We start from the raw sequence: 14,245 nt of genomic DNA on the forward strand, positions 1-14,245 counted from the left end.
TCCAACTCGTCCCCTTTTTAACCTATCCTCTCTCTAGTTTGTTATCTTTCCTATATATCTTCTAAATTTTTATATATAAAATTTATTTTTAAAATTTTTAAATTATTATAAATATTTTTTTATATTTAATAAATATTTTATTATTTTTTTAATAAAGTTGGAAAGGAAAAAGCGTGAGAAATTTTTCTCGTTATGATGGAAAGGAAAAGAGAAGAAAAATTTTTCTTGTAGATTGGGACAAGAATTCCTTATTGTCCTCGTATCAAGAACAGGGTAGAGACAAGGGAAGATTTCTTTTATAAAAACAGAAATTCATCCTGGAAGCTTCTTCAACCCATATATTAGCTTTACCTTTGAATGACATAACTCTGTACATCATTTCCATGTTTTCAGTCTTGTCATCTATTATGTAAAAGCTTCGTAGGGTGCACGTGGTCTAGTTTATTATGGTTTCAGAGTTTTTTCAAAATCAAACTAAAAAAACTATTTGAAAAAATTTTAAACTAAACTAAATTATTTTAAATTTTAAACTAATCTAAACCAAATTTAAAAGATAAGATTTGGTCCTAGGATGTAATTCAAAAAAACCAAACTTATTTAAATATTATATATATAAATAAAATTGAATTATATTTTAACCGCCAAAAGACTTGTTCCCACTAAAGGTGTTCATGGGTTAAGCCAGGCTACATAGGGGTTGGCGGCAACTCCTAACATTTAGTACATGCCAACGCCTTATATTTAAGGTGGCGTCACGTCAACCCCTTCAATTTTTTATTAAGGAGTTGGCACCCACCCCTAATAACGCGAACCCCTAGCCAACCCCCAAATTTGGTGGCCAACCCCTCTTCCAAAACAACCTTCCCAAGCCAAAATTAATTTTCTGACTTTTTTTTCATTTTTAAAATAGCAACAATTGGCTAATTAATAATATTATTAAAATTATAATATTTAACAATATTTTGATTTACTTAATTGAATTCTGATATAATTAAATTACGTGGAATTCATCAATATATTTATGTTTCTGTTTTATAAGAAAACATCACCTGTTGTCTTGTCATTATTTCACCTCTGCAAATCCAACAAATTTCATCGGTCGATTGCTCACTGAATTTTTTTCGTGTAAATCTGTGCTAACTCTAGATCTCTCTTTTATGGTATGTTTAAAATAAATATGCTAAAGATGAAATTTTACTTCACATGAATTCTATTGCAAAAATCATTACATTATCTCTCCTCTGCAAGTCAAGTTATTCCTTGCAAGCTTTTAAAACTTTTAAAATTATTCCCTACAAGCTCACGTGAATATCTAATTCATTTTTGTCTTGATTTTTGGGATATATATATTAGTGTATTCTTTACATATTCAACACCAAGTACTTCAATACATACTCTTCATAGGTGGTTTCTTGGATTATATTTTCATATGTTGTTTTAATATGAGATTGATGCTAACTAAAATTTCGACAGATAAGATCAACTGAGTTTACAATTTTTGTACATTTAATCTAAAAAATTTAAACTCAACAATTTTAAATTCATTTGATTTTATCTAACACATATATATAAATCTTGTTTCAAATGCTGATACTAAATATCTATATATATTCTCTCTCTATAGTACATTAAAAGCAAGTAATACTGTAAAGTTTGTTTTGGTTTCTCAAAGTTGAAAATAAGGGTAATTTAGACATTCTACCATATAAAGTGATAAAAATGTTTAGAGTGTAAAAAATATTATATAAATGTATACATGGGTCCAAATGAGAGTAAAAGTTTCAATTTCCTCATAAACGAACTGTAGAAAGATTTATACAGAGATGAATTTTTTCAAGAAATCACTGCCATACTTGGCAATGATTTTTCTGCAATTTAACCTGGCATCCTTGGCGATCATTGTAAAGCATGCTCTGGACAATGGTCTGAGCCCACGTGTTCTGGTGGCACTCCGGATGATAGTTGCTGCCACTTTCATTTCTCCTTTTGCCATTGTCATAGAAAGGTATCTCTAACTCTACTTTCTCTCTGTGTGAATTCTAATCAAATTTTACAGTGTTATTCATATATATTATTTTCCAAGGAACACCCGGCCCACGATGACATTCTCCACTTTTTCTAAGATCGTATTGCTTAGTTTGATCGAGTAAGAATTTCACTCACCCACTTACATTATTTTCTTTTACCATACGCAACAACACCAGAGACTAATATGCAATTATATATATGTCTACAGTCCTGTGTTTGGCCAAAATTTGTACTATACTGGGATGAAAAACACTACTGCAACATTTACTGTTGCCATGAACAATATTCTTCCTGCCATGGCAGTTATAATGGCTTGGATTTTTAGGTAATTGACTATTCTCAATCCTTGTGAATGTTTGTGATGATTTCTCAATCCTTGTGAATGTTTTGGCAGGCTTGAGATTGTTAAACTTAGGAAGCTGCATAGCCAGGCAAAGATACTGGGAACCCTTGTGGCAGTCGGGGGAGCAATGATAATGACATTTGTAAAAGGAACTCTCCTGGACTTGCCATGGACGAATGGAAGAACCATAATTTTTATGAAATCTGCAATTGATGTACAACATACAGATCTAATGAAGGGTGCTGTACTGATCGTAGTTGGTTTGTTTTGCTGGTCTTGTTTCATCATTTTGCAAGTAAGAAAATATTCCAATCTGCATATTTTTCAGTCAGTTTCAGCTAAAAATAAATAAATTGAATTAGTATAATTCCAATCTGCACTATTTTTGCAGGCACATATATTAAGATCCTACCCATCAGTGCTCAGTTTGGCGGCTTTGGTATGCATATTAAGCTTCATGGAAGGCATCATACTAGCCTTCCTAGTTGAACGAGGAAACACAAAAATCTGGTCCATATTCAACCCAGATGCCAAACTTTTAGCTGTAATTTTTGGTGTAAGAATAAACACTGAGCTCCTCAAGAATATCAAAATATCATAAAATTTTACTTAATTACCAGTGATGTTCTACTTTCGTGATATATCCAGGGAATGGTGTCTTGCTCAAACTATCTCATAATGGGCTGGTTAACGAAGAAAGGAGGACCAGTTTTTGTAACTTCTTTTAATCCTCTGGGGTTGGTTCTCGTCGCAATTTTCAGCTCATTTTTTCTAGCTGAGAGACTCTTCCTAGGAAGGTATGCATCATATGCAAAATCAAATTGAAGAGAAAATGTGAAAACAAACTTAATCAACTTTTTGCTGTTACTGTGATTAGGGTTCTTGGAGCAGTTGTGATTATCATTGGACTGTACATGGTGTTATGGGGTAAAAGCAAAGACCAACGTCGTTCAAATTCACAAAACATTCAATACGATGATGCCGCCGCCGCCGCTCCACAAAATCATCGACAAACGGCTGTAATCAATGGTGATATAGAGACTCCAAGCCAGTCCAATGTGATTGTTAATTAGTGAACCCGTGGCTCATGCATGAAATATTTCTTTGTATGAAAGTAAAATACAGCCCCTTAGTTAGGGGCTTTTCTCATAGATACATGTAAACTTATTTATTGCAAATCTCATCAACAATTTTTTTTTTAATGATTTATTTTATAAAGATAAAGAAAAAATTGAAAGGTATGTTGATGAAGATAGTGAAATTTTCCGAAAAAAAAAAAAAATCAAATAAACATAGATTTGTCAAGAAAAAATAAAGAAATTAAAAGGAAATTAAGAAAGAAAAAAAAAAAACCATGGTTGATGACAAAACTCTGTAGACCATAAGGATGCTTTCAGTCTAGTCATTTATTATATAGAAACTCCTATAGAATCTTATGTAGGATTGATGTTTTTAGAAGAAAAGTTTTTGAATGAGTAGTATTATGGGTATAATTTTATATATAAATAACGATATATAATCATATGTTTAGATAGTTAAAAATAAAAAATAATATACTACTTAATCATATAATAATATATCGTTGTTTATATATAAAAATTATGTATATTGTATTATCCTTTTTGAATTGATTGGTCTAATATGGTTAGTCACATTAGTAAAATTATTAAATTTTTATATATATTAAATAATTTGTTAAATGATATTTTTAATAAATATTTTTATTAAAAATATACATCGTATCGTAGGATATGTATCATATCATACGATACATCTACTATATCTTATTAATTCAATACATCTTATATTATATATTTTTTCTATTTATATTATATACTTTTCCCATCAATGGTGTGTTTTCGCTTTTATCGGCCTTAATGGTAACCAATTACAAGGCATTATGAAGTTTACCTATGGGATCAAGCAGAATAAAACATACCAAGAATTCAACTTAGTTACTAGAACAATTTACTAAATCTAACCACAGTTATTCAAGGTAATTTTTTGTATTCGAAATAAAACCCATTAACAGAGACTTAGAACAAAATATATCAATATTAAAAGATAAGAACCTTCAGACATTATGACTTGCACCTCTAAAGCTAGGGGATATCAAAATATACAACCATAAAGAAAATTATCAAGGTAGAACACTTCAGAGAACAAGAAGAAAAACATTCTAGAATAATAGCTGCATTCTCAATGAAGCATTCCCATTTTTCAGCATCTTTGACATTAACTATCAGATGCTCAGGAACACACGTTAAAAAAAGAGACTGCCTAAATAAACCAATGATGAAATTATTTTCACAAAGCAATACTCAGGACTTCTAATACAATGATATGTAAACTTGAACACAAAAAGTAATACAAGAGACATGCATATATACCAAAAAGATGAAGAAAAAATAAAATCGATATCACATTTTCATAAAAATTCTGAAAGTCATTATCATTTCATGATTTTCCAAGCACAAATTTCAAACAGTTTATATTATAGTAACTAAGGCTTCCATCATAGATCCTCAAAAACACTGCATGAGTATAACTGAAAAGCCCAAAAATGTGTGGACTGGTTAAGAAATTAAAATTGGAGAGGCTAGCTAGAGTGAAAATCTAGAAAGGTAAATATTAGGTGCATGAATTGTATACCTAAACCACTACTCACTTTACCTGTCATCATATCATAGAAGTTAAAAGTACTAACAAAACAGTAAAAATAAATTCATCTAGGTTTGGAATTAAGAAAGCCGAGAAACAAATAAGAGGGTTAACCTCCATCATATCACGAGCAACACGGTGTAACTGTGGCTACGAGCTTTTGAAGCAAACTCTCCTCTTGGAGGGTCTTGACACTGCTTTCCGATTTCCTCTTCGATAGCTCTTAGATCAATTCCATCCCCGCCAATAACAAGAACAACTTGACTGTCCGGCTCATGCTCAGCCTATTCACAAATTGAAGGCATTAAGTTTGATTAAGCAGAAAAAAACTAGTATGAATCGTACAAATTCATTCATTCACGTGAAAAGAAATGGGTTTTCTGTTTCAGGACATCAAATGTACACAAGCATGAAATCTGCTGAGTTCAAATAATGACATAAGATTGTTTGAGATTGGCCTCCAATGCAAGATATAGATCAACAGGAAACTTATCCATTGATTCAGACTCTCGTTTACTTAATAATTGAAAAAAAAAAAAAACCACAACTATGGATTACTGAAGTGGTTCATTTCTGCTCATACTGACACATAAGATCTAAAATCAAATATATGCTTGGTATATGTCCAAACAATGGACAGCTTAACCAATTATAATTTTATACAACTCATAAATCATGTTAACAATTAAGATAATCATAGAAGCAATATCAATAGGTACATCTAAAATCATGTCCAAACAATGAACGACAATGGTGGTCTAGACGAAGCTGAATTCGTTTGGAAAACGAAGATCCAGACAAAGAGCTTCGACTTCTCATTTGGATTTCGTCTAGATGCTATCAAATTCAAACAATGTCGATCACAAGGAAAGTGTTGGAGGAAGAGACGACGCCTGGAGGGAGAGACATCGGCCGTCGTTCACTAAAAAATTGCTAGCAAAATTTAAAACCCTAGATAGGGGGAAAAATGTCACTTTTCAAAACTTAATTTTAGGGAGAAATTATTAGTTTTTCAAATTAAGGGGGTAAAATGATATAAACTTTTATTTTTTTAAATATTATTGTTAAAATTATGATTTTACCCTTAATTTTAACAAATTTTAGTGCATAGGTGAGTATTTAAGTTTTTCAAAGATAGAGGGTAGGAATTTGAAATTTCACTATACTTTGAGGGGGGGGGGGGGGGGGGGGGGTGTTGGGGGCATAAGTCTTTTGGCCTTTTGGGTGTTACAATTTGCAATCAAGTAACTAACTGAGAAAGCAAATCTGCAGCTATGTGAACAGGGCTAGCATATTTGTCTGCAGTGACTAAAACTTCTGAAGGAGCAACAGGCATGTCAATTGAAATCATTGCTCCACTGTTCTATTGAGCAGATAGAAACCTAAATAAAACAAGTCAAAATGACCAAAGAAAAATTCTGCATATTTATCTCTGCTTTTACCTTCACAAGAATGGAAAATAAGCTAATTTTAAGTAAAGGAAAAGAATACATACTTGGAGAATCATTTTTGCTGTGTGACATACTGATTTCCAGGCCCAAAAATCTTCTCAACCTGCAAATTGATGAAGAGGAACATTTTTGTATTAAAAGTAACACAATTTTCAATAATTATTACTTTTTTAAATCTGTATTTGAACAACGAAAACCTTAAAGCAGTTAATTTTTACGTTAAACATCTCTTTAACAAGCATTCAGAATATTGAAAAAGCATAAAACATGGATTGTGTTTATCTATGAATGTCTTGCATTTATAAACTATCAATCAACTCATCTAAAAGACAAGATTACGCTCAAATTCAGATAAGTATTTTAAGCAACTGACAAAAGAAATGAGAATACTTAATTATCAGAATTAAATTCCACCAAGAAATAAATTTACAGAAAATTCATACCATTGGGCAAGTTCTGTCCCCAAAGCCATAGCAGATATGGCCTGTTAAGCAAAAATTGTTAAATTATATAAAGCAGATATTTCAAACCTAAATAGAAAGCTAACATTGAAAAGAAATTACTCCTGAGTCCTGAGTACACAAACACATATGAGGATTGCTTTACGCATTCAAACCTGTCCTCCTCCAGCTTTCTTGGCACGATACAGTACATCCTAGAATAAAAATTGTTTTTTGCAGTGTGTTAAATACACAACAGAACATTTCAAGTATCCCCTGCCTTCCAACCAAGCCCATAAAGCTGCTGAATATATTCAATACACGACGTTGATGGAGATCTCTCATCCATTTTGAGAATCTTAATACACATAAAAAAAAACAAGCTGTAGATAGGTAGATTTTATTTATTTTAGGCTAATTAAAAGGAAAGGCAAAAGTCCACAGCACATACAAAATTAACCTCCAGTATTCTCATAGAAAGGAAAGGTTAATTATATTTATAGTAGCATCATCACATGGCTTTAGCAATAAACTTAATTCTGGTACAAGGGTAGTGCCAGCCAAGTTTCCAAATTGACTGATAACAAACAGACGTAATATCTCCTAACATAGATCAACTGCTTTCTTATTCAATTATTTTTCTTTTGTTTACTTTTGTAAAGGGGGAGAAAATTAGGTCAGTGGGCATCTGACCCCCCCAGCCTAGAGGATGGCCAGATTACTTTGTGCTTTTGTTGCTTTTTATGGCTGAATCACTATTTCCCGCCCCAATTTGGATGATACGTTTTTATATTGTTTTCTGTTGCTTTATGATTTTATGTTATATCCAAACCAAGCTGATTCAATTTCAAAAACCAGCTTGACTTGATTATGCTCAGCTTGAATTTGTTTAATTTGAGTTCGAGTAGAATCTAAGTTAAAATATTCAGTTCGTTTGTAAAATCGAATTGAACTCAAGCCAAAAAATGTTTGATTTGAGTTTGACTCAAATTCATAATTCAAAATTTATGGCTTAACTCAGTTCAAGTACATGATTCAGATCAACTCAAATTCATAGTTCGAACTAGTGGTTAGAATTCATGGCTTAGTTTGGCTCGAATTGGTGAAATTGTATATTATTTGGGTAAAACAACATTATTTAATCAATAAGTCACAAACTCAAGTCACAAATTTGAGTCACGAATTCAAACCATCGATTTAAGTCAAACCAAACCATGAATTTGAAGCATTGAGTTTAGTTATAAATTTGAATCGAAATTGAGTCAATCCGAACTAAATCATTTATTATTTGAGTCGAACTTGAGTCACTCTTAATTTTGGCTCACTTGAGCCACACCATTTTTTATTTGAACTAAACTCAAGTCAAAGAATATTCAAGCTTAACCTGATTCACATATACCCTATTTATAATGAAACAATTACCACTTTGAAAAGTCTACTTTTTCACTCATATTTTAAATTTGTTATAAAAAAAATTTGTTAAATTTTTTATTAAGTTGATGAAAATACCAAGCTAAATAACAGTTTCCCACGAAAATTTATGTACTCAACATTTTTACCCAGCATATTTGGGTGAAGTTCAAAATCACTTATATACATTTTCATCATTTTTTACAAATATATTAGTTGTCATGTTTGTGGGTTATGAAAAAGAAACCCATATTACTTAGATACAACAAAAATGTATGTACCCAATTTTAAATACTCTTAATTGAATATATATATATATATATATAATATGATTTAATGATTTTAAAGACTAGATAACATTTATTTATATAATAACGTATTATATGAGTATCAATATTGACTTGACAACCAATATTTTGTATTTATGTAACTATAGAGCATATGATTTTGAAATTAGAATCGATTGATTCTATAAAATTGAAATCAGAACTTACCTAGAATAGGTTGATTCCAAGTAGGAATTAAAGCCTATTATTCCAATTTCAAATTGATATTTTTTCTCATCTCACATGCATGTGTCTAATGTGACTTATTAGTCATAACTATTATGGACAACGAGTTCAATCTTTAAAATCCACCATCAATGTATAATAAAATTAATTTAGAAAAAAAAAAAAGCAGAGTTATTGTTTTTCAAAGTCAACAATTAAGATAGGTGTCACGAAATGAAAATTCGCTTTCTTTTTTTTTTTAATGGAAATATTCATTAATTATATTTAGTGAATAAAACTGGAACCACTTACCTGAATTTAGATGAATTTTATAGAAAATCTTTGTAAAACACTAACTATTTTGTGATCAACAGCCAGTCGTCTCTTTTGAAAGGTTCAAGAGCCATTTTACATTTTCAAGATTAAAGATAAGGTAATCTTGGTATTATGCTAAACTTTATGATATAAATATTTAATTAATTTTGTATAAGCAAGGTGTTTTGATGGTAAAAATTTCTGTATCTTTTTTTTTTTTAAAGGAAAATGGAGAAGTTAATGTATCAGCTTTTGGATTTCCCACAATTTGTGATAAAATAATATTTTGACCTTAATAGTTTTCTAAATTTTGTTCGATTATAAACCAAAAAAAATTTAATCGCAAAAGTGTATAGTTATAATTTTTTTTAGAAATAATAAAATTCATATCAAAATAATTCCCTCACACACAACTGAAACACTGAAAATTGAGCACTAAACAGCTTAAGTTTTATCTCTTAAAATATCATTTTGAAACAAAACTAAAATTATCTTTAAACATTTCATCCCTAACACGTTAAACTTTGGTAAACAAAATCAAAATTTCATCTTATGAAATAATTAATTCAAATAAAAGTGAAATGGTTCTTAAATATTTCTCCTCTAAAGTTGGGTGTTAATTTCCTTAAAATAACCATTTTGCAACAAAACTTAAAATGTCATTAATTATTTGGTCCGTAGATTAATTTTTATTGTAGTTTGAAAGAAAAAGGGTCTCTTAGTAAGAGACTATATTTCCCATTTAAAGGGGTGGGTGCAGGCAACTTCTTATCTCCACCCAAGCAGTAACAGACAGAAGCTGATATATATATGACCAAGACGTGCCTCAATATTAAGTGTCATCAGTGTGAACATGGAGACACCTGTATTCTTTTCCTCTCTCTATATATAAACTTTCACTACCATAAGGATTAAAGCCGTGCAAGTTACCTGCGGAAATGATGAAGGTAACTTTTATCTTCTTATGTCCAGTGAATTCTTGCCTATCATATTCTGTAGTTCATGTTTCTCAGCTTAGAGTACTTGATATATATCTTCTCTTGCAGAAAAGGGCATCTAGCTTGAGGAAGAAAGTAGATTCTCTCTATTTGAAGGTATGCACAAACATTTATAAAGGGGGGAAAAAAAAGACACCATATCTTGAGTTTCTATGTAATTTATGAACGAACCAGAGAGATAATAAAGACAATGCACAATCAATTTATGTTGGTTCATTAGTCAAAATATTATTTCAATATCTAATATTTGCTAATGAATTGGTAATAAAAAAGAATAATATGTTTATATATCTGAATTTTTATTCTTAAGAGAAACTCTATTAAAATTCATATTCCTTGAATAAATTCTAAAGTGATTTTTCAAGGTTAAGTTCAAATAGCTTCTAGACTCAAGAACGCTGCCCTTTGTCCCTCTTGACCACTGATCAGACAGCAGAATCTGTATGCATCATCTTTATAGATGAAGTGGTCACAAATTTCAATAATTTATATGACGAATATGATGTTTTCTTAATTTTCATGTAGGGAGCAGAATATTTCCCAGAAGAGATACTATTACAAAAGGTGAAGGTATGCCTATAAATATACCAAATTTCATTCTTACTTTGTTAGTCAATCAAAATGCAAGTGAGTTTGCCGATATTATATCTCTTTCTTCTAGCTGTTGAACTGAAATTTCGAATAGCATATTAGTTTTCGTTGTACTTTTCTTTATCCATTTTTCTTTTCCAACTGATCTATTTCTCATTCACCATTTTCTGTTTTCTTTTTGTAAGAGAAAGAAAACCAAAGCAATCACAAGGCGATTCTTCTGAAGCTAAGGTATACAGCTTTCTCAAAATTCCTTTGAATTTATGCATCCTGACTATAGTCACTGCTAAAGATTCATAGTTAAAATATAAAGAAAGATATCTATCTTGAAGTCGTAACAATATATTCCCTCGTGGAACAGGGTAAGCATTGAATGGGCCATGATATCATCCACGTTAGGTTTGTTAATATTATTCAACAAAACTAAAAGGAAAATAAGAATGGAAACTTTCGCTCTCTTTTTTTTTACAACCTAGATGATGAGATCAATGTCTTATCGTCTACGTGAACGATTTCACAGTCCATTTCAACGTTTATCTTGCGTCACCTTGTGTCCATAGAAAATTTCCAGGATGTCTTTCACTTCAATAAAATAGAAATTATAATCTTGTAAATTATTGAGTGAGAAGTGAGAAGGAAAAAAAATTGTTGATAATTGTAACATATAATTTTAGGAGGTTGATGAACATGATACCAGTAAAAATGAACAGGAAGAAGAGCAACAGGAGCCTTCAAGACTACATCTTACTTGTGGGTTTCATTTGGTTAAAGGGAAATGGGTCATGGAATGGAAGATTACATTGTGGCAGAAACTAGGCAAATGAATGGCCATGAGCTAGGACTATATGCAATTTTCGACGGCCATTTGAGATGCAGTGTTGCAGAATACTTGCAATCTCATCTCTTTTATAAGTGAGGTACGAAAAAGGGTATTGCCTTCAGGAAAATTCTATTTTACTCAAAAGAAATCTGATTGTCTTTGCTTTGCTTAGCCTGATTTTTGGACCTGTCCTAAAAAAGGATTTCAAGAGAGCATACAAAGCCACAGACTATGAGATATTGGATAAAGTAGTCGAATCACGAGGCAGGTCAACTGCAGTTACAACAATACTAATTGACAGAGAGAAGCTAATTATGGCGAATGTAGGTGACTCTCGAGCAATTTTAAGTAAAAATTGTGAAGCAAAACCTATAACAGTAGATCATGAACCCCAAAAAGAGAAAGAACTTGTTGAGAGCAGAGGTGGATTTGTGTCTAAAGCGCCCAGTAAACAATGCATACTGTAACAACCAATTCATAACATGACGGTAGAAGACGACTTCCATGAACTAACAAGGGTAATGAAATCAGGGAATGTTCCACGTGTGGATGGGTAATTGGCAATGACAAGAGCTTTCGGACACAGGAAACTGAAGGATCACATTACTTCAGAGCCGGACGTGAGGATTGAGATGACAGACATGGATATTGTTGAAGAGTGATCCAAAATTACATATTACCGTTGTTTGAACTGGTCTTTAGGATTTTATTTATCATCTGCTAATATTTCTTTAGTTTGTTATGTAGCTGAATGGGGTTCAGGTTATGTGAGATTTTTGTTATTTATGTGTCTAGTATTTCTCCATGTAGTTGAGTCCAAGTTGTTCTCTATAAGCCTATTTAAAGGCTTTCTCTAAAGTCAATAAATCATCAAAAATACATTTTCAAAAATAATTCTATCCTTACAATTATGCTTGTTCTTTTTACTATTATATCAAATTTATTTTGCCCCTTTTCCCAACAAATTTGGTATCAGAGCAGGTTTAGATTCAATTGGAAAACTTAATAGTATTGAGAGAAAGATAGAAACACCATGGCTTCAAATGGAAATTCACTGAGCATTTCACAGCCTACCATTCCCATTTTTAGAGGAGAGAGTTATGAGTTCTGGAGTAGCAAAATGACTCTATTTAAGTCTCAAGACCTTTGAGACTTAGTAGAGAATGGGTTTGGTGATCTAGATGAAGAGAATCTATTTAAGGAGAATAGAAGGAGGGACTTAAAGGCACTGTTCTTCATCCAACAAGGAGTTCACAAGACTGTTTTCTCAAGAATTGCAGCAGTTACCACTTCAAAGCAAGCATGGACAATTTTGCAAACTGAGTTTCAAGGCTCATCGAAGGTAATAGTTGTGAAACTCCAAACTCTTAGACATGAGTTTGAAACTTTAATCATGAAAGGAAATGAATCAATCCAAGATTTTTTTTTTCTAGAGTTATTGCAATTATTAGTCAAATGAGGTCATACGGAGACCAAATAATTGATCAAACTATTGTTGCGAAGGTTATGAGGAGTTTAACTCCTTAGTTTGATCATGTTGTAGCTGCAATTGAGGAATCTAAGGATTTGTCCATTTTTTCCTTTGATGAGCTAATGGGTTCTTTGCAAGCTCATGAGGCAAGGCTAAACAGATCACAAGGGAAGAGTGAAGAAAAGACATTTCAAGTGAAGGGGGAGGAAAACAAAAAGGATATGTCCACTAGTAGAGGACATGGAAGAGGCGACTTTCGTGGTAGAGGACGAGGCAGAGGTCATTTTCAAGGGCAAGAAAGGCGATCCATGGGAGAGCAAAATGGAACAAGAATGTTATCCAATGCTTTAATTGCGAAAAGTTTTGGGCATGTGAAGGTAGCTGTTGGAATCAAGCAAATTATGTGGAAGAAGAAAATCAAGAAAGTAAGTTCTTTATGGCTCATTTTCATACTAACAAAGTTCCAAGTGATGTTTGGCTTGTTGATAGTGGGTGCTCGAATCATATGATTGGCAATAGATCATTGTTTTAAGATCTTGATGAGTCACAGAAGCTACAAGTTAGACTTAGAGATAACAAGTTGATGCAAGTTGAAGGGAAGGGCACAGTTGCAGTGGAGACAAGCTATGGTAAAGTAAAATTACTTGTTGATGTTTTCTTTGTTCCTCACTTTGCACATAGTTTGTTGAGTGTAGGACAATTAATGGCTGATGGATATGCAATTTTGTTTAACAATGGGGAGTGTATTATTAAAAATAAATTCGGGCACCCTATGGTGAATTTACCTATGACTAATAAAAAAATGTTTCCACTCAAAATTTCTAATATGGAAAATCAAGCTCTTGTTGTTAGCAAAAAGATCGAGTCGAAATCATGGCATTTATGATATGGGCATCTTAATATCAAAGGCTTGAAGTTATTGAGTCAAAAAGGTATGGTTCATGACCTACCTCAAATTGGTTCACTTGATTTATGTAAAGGATGTATTTATGGAAAACAAGCAAGAAAATCATTTCCTAGTGGGCAATCATGGAGAGCCTCTAAATGTCTTGAGTTGATATACGCTGATTTGTGTGGACCTATGAAAACTATATCACTTGGTGGGAGTAAGTATTTTTTGCTCTTTATTGATGATTGTAGTCGAATGAATTGGGTGTATTTTCTAACCAACAAGTCAGAGGCTTTTAAGAATTTCAGAAAATTCAAGGCTTTTGTGGAAAAGCAAA

The 14,245-nt window shown here is 31.8% G+C and overlaps 2 protein-coding genes and 1 pseudogene across 2 annotated transcripts; 2 read left to right on the plus strand and 1 right to left on the minus strand.

The window, feature by feature from the left end:
- Positions 1-1,823: 1,823 nt before the first annotated feature.
- Positions 1,824-3,444, plus strand: LOC123205342 (WAT1-related protein At5g13670-like). The gene is made up of 6 exons (XM_044622293.1): positions 1,824-2,005; positions 2,237-2,353; positions 2,423-2,666; positions 2,763-2,927; positions 3,020-3,168; positions 3,249-3,444. The coding sequence occupies exons 1-6, from the start codon at positions 1,824-1,826 to the stop codon at positions 3,442-3,444; spliced, it is 1,053 nt and encodes a 350-aa protein (XP_044478228.1).
- A 1,591-nt stretch (positions 3,445-5,035) lies between these two features.
- LOC123205343 (histidinol dehydrogenase, chloroplastic-like) lies at positions 5,036-7,137 on the minus strand. Its single transcript, XM_044622295.1, has 6 exons — positions 7,100-7,137; positions 6,927-6,967; positions 6,528-6,556; positions 6,282-6,395; positions 5,161-5,316; positions 5,036-5,044 (listed from the first exon to the last, which is right to left on the minus strand). The coding sequence occupies exons 1-6, from the start codon at positions 7,135-7,137 to the stop codon at positions 5,036-5,038; spliced, it is 387 nt and encodes a 128-aa protein (XP_044478230.1).
- A 2,940-nt stretch (positions 7,138-10,077) lies between these two features.
- On the plus strand, positions 10,078-12,210 carry LOC123205344 (annotated as a pseudogene).
- The last annotated feature ends 2,035 nt before the right edge of the window (positions 12,211-14,245 follow it).

This window comes from Mangifera indica, unplaced genomic scaffold, assembly GCF_011075055.1.
Source record: "Mangifera indica cultivar Alphonso unplaced genomic scaffold, CATAS_Mindica_2.1 Un_0003, whole genome shotgun sequence".
NCBI classification, from domain to species: Eukaryota; Viridiplantae; Streptophyta; class Magnoliopsida; order Sapindales; family Anacardiaceae; genus Mangifera; species Mangifera indica.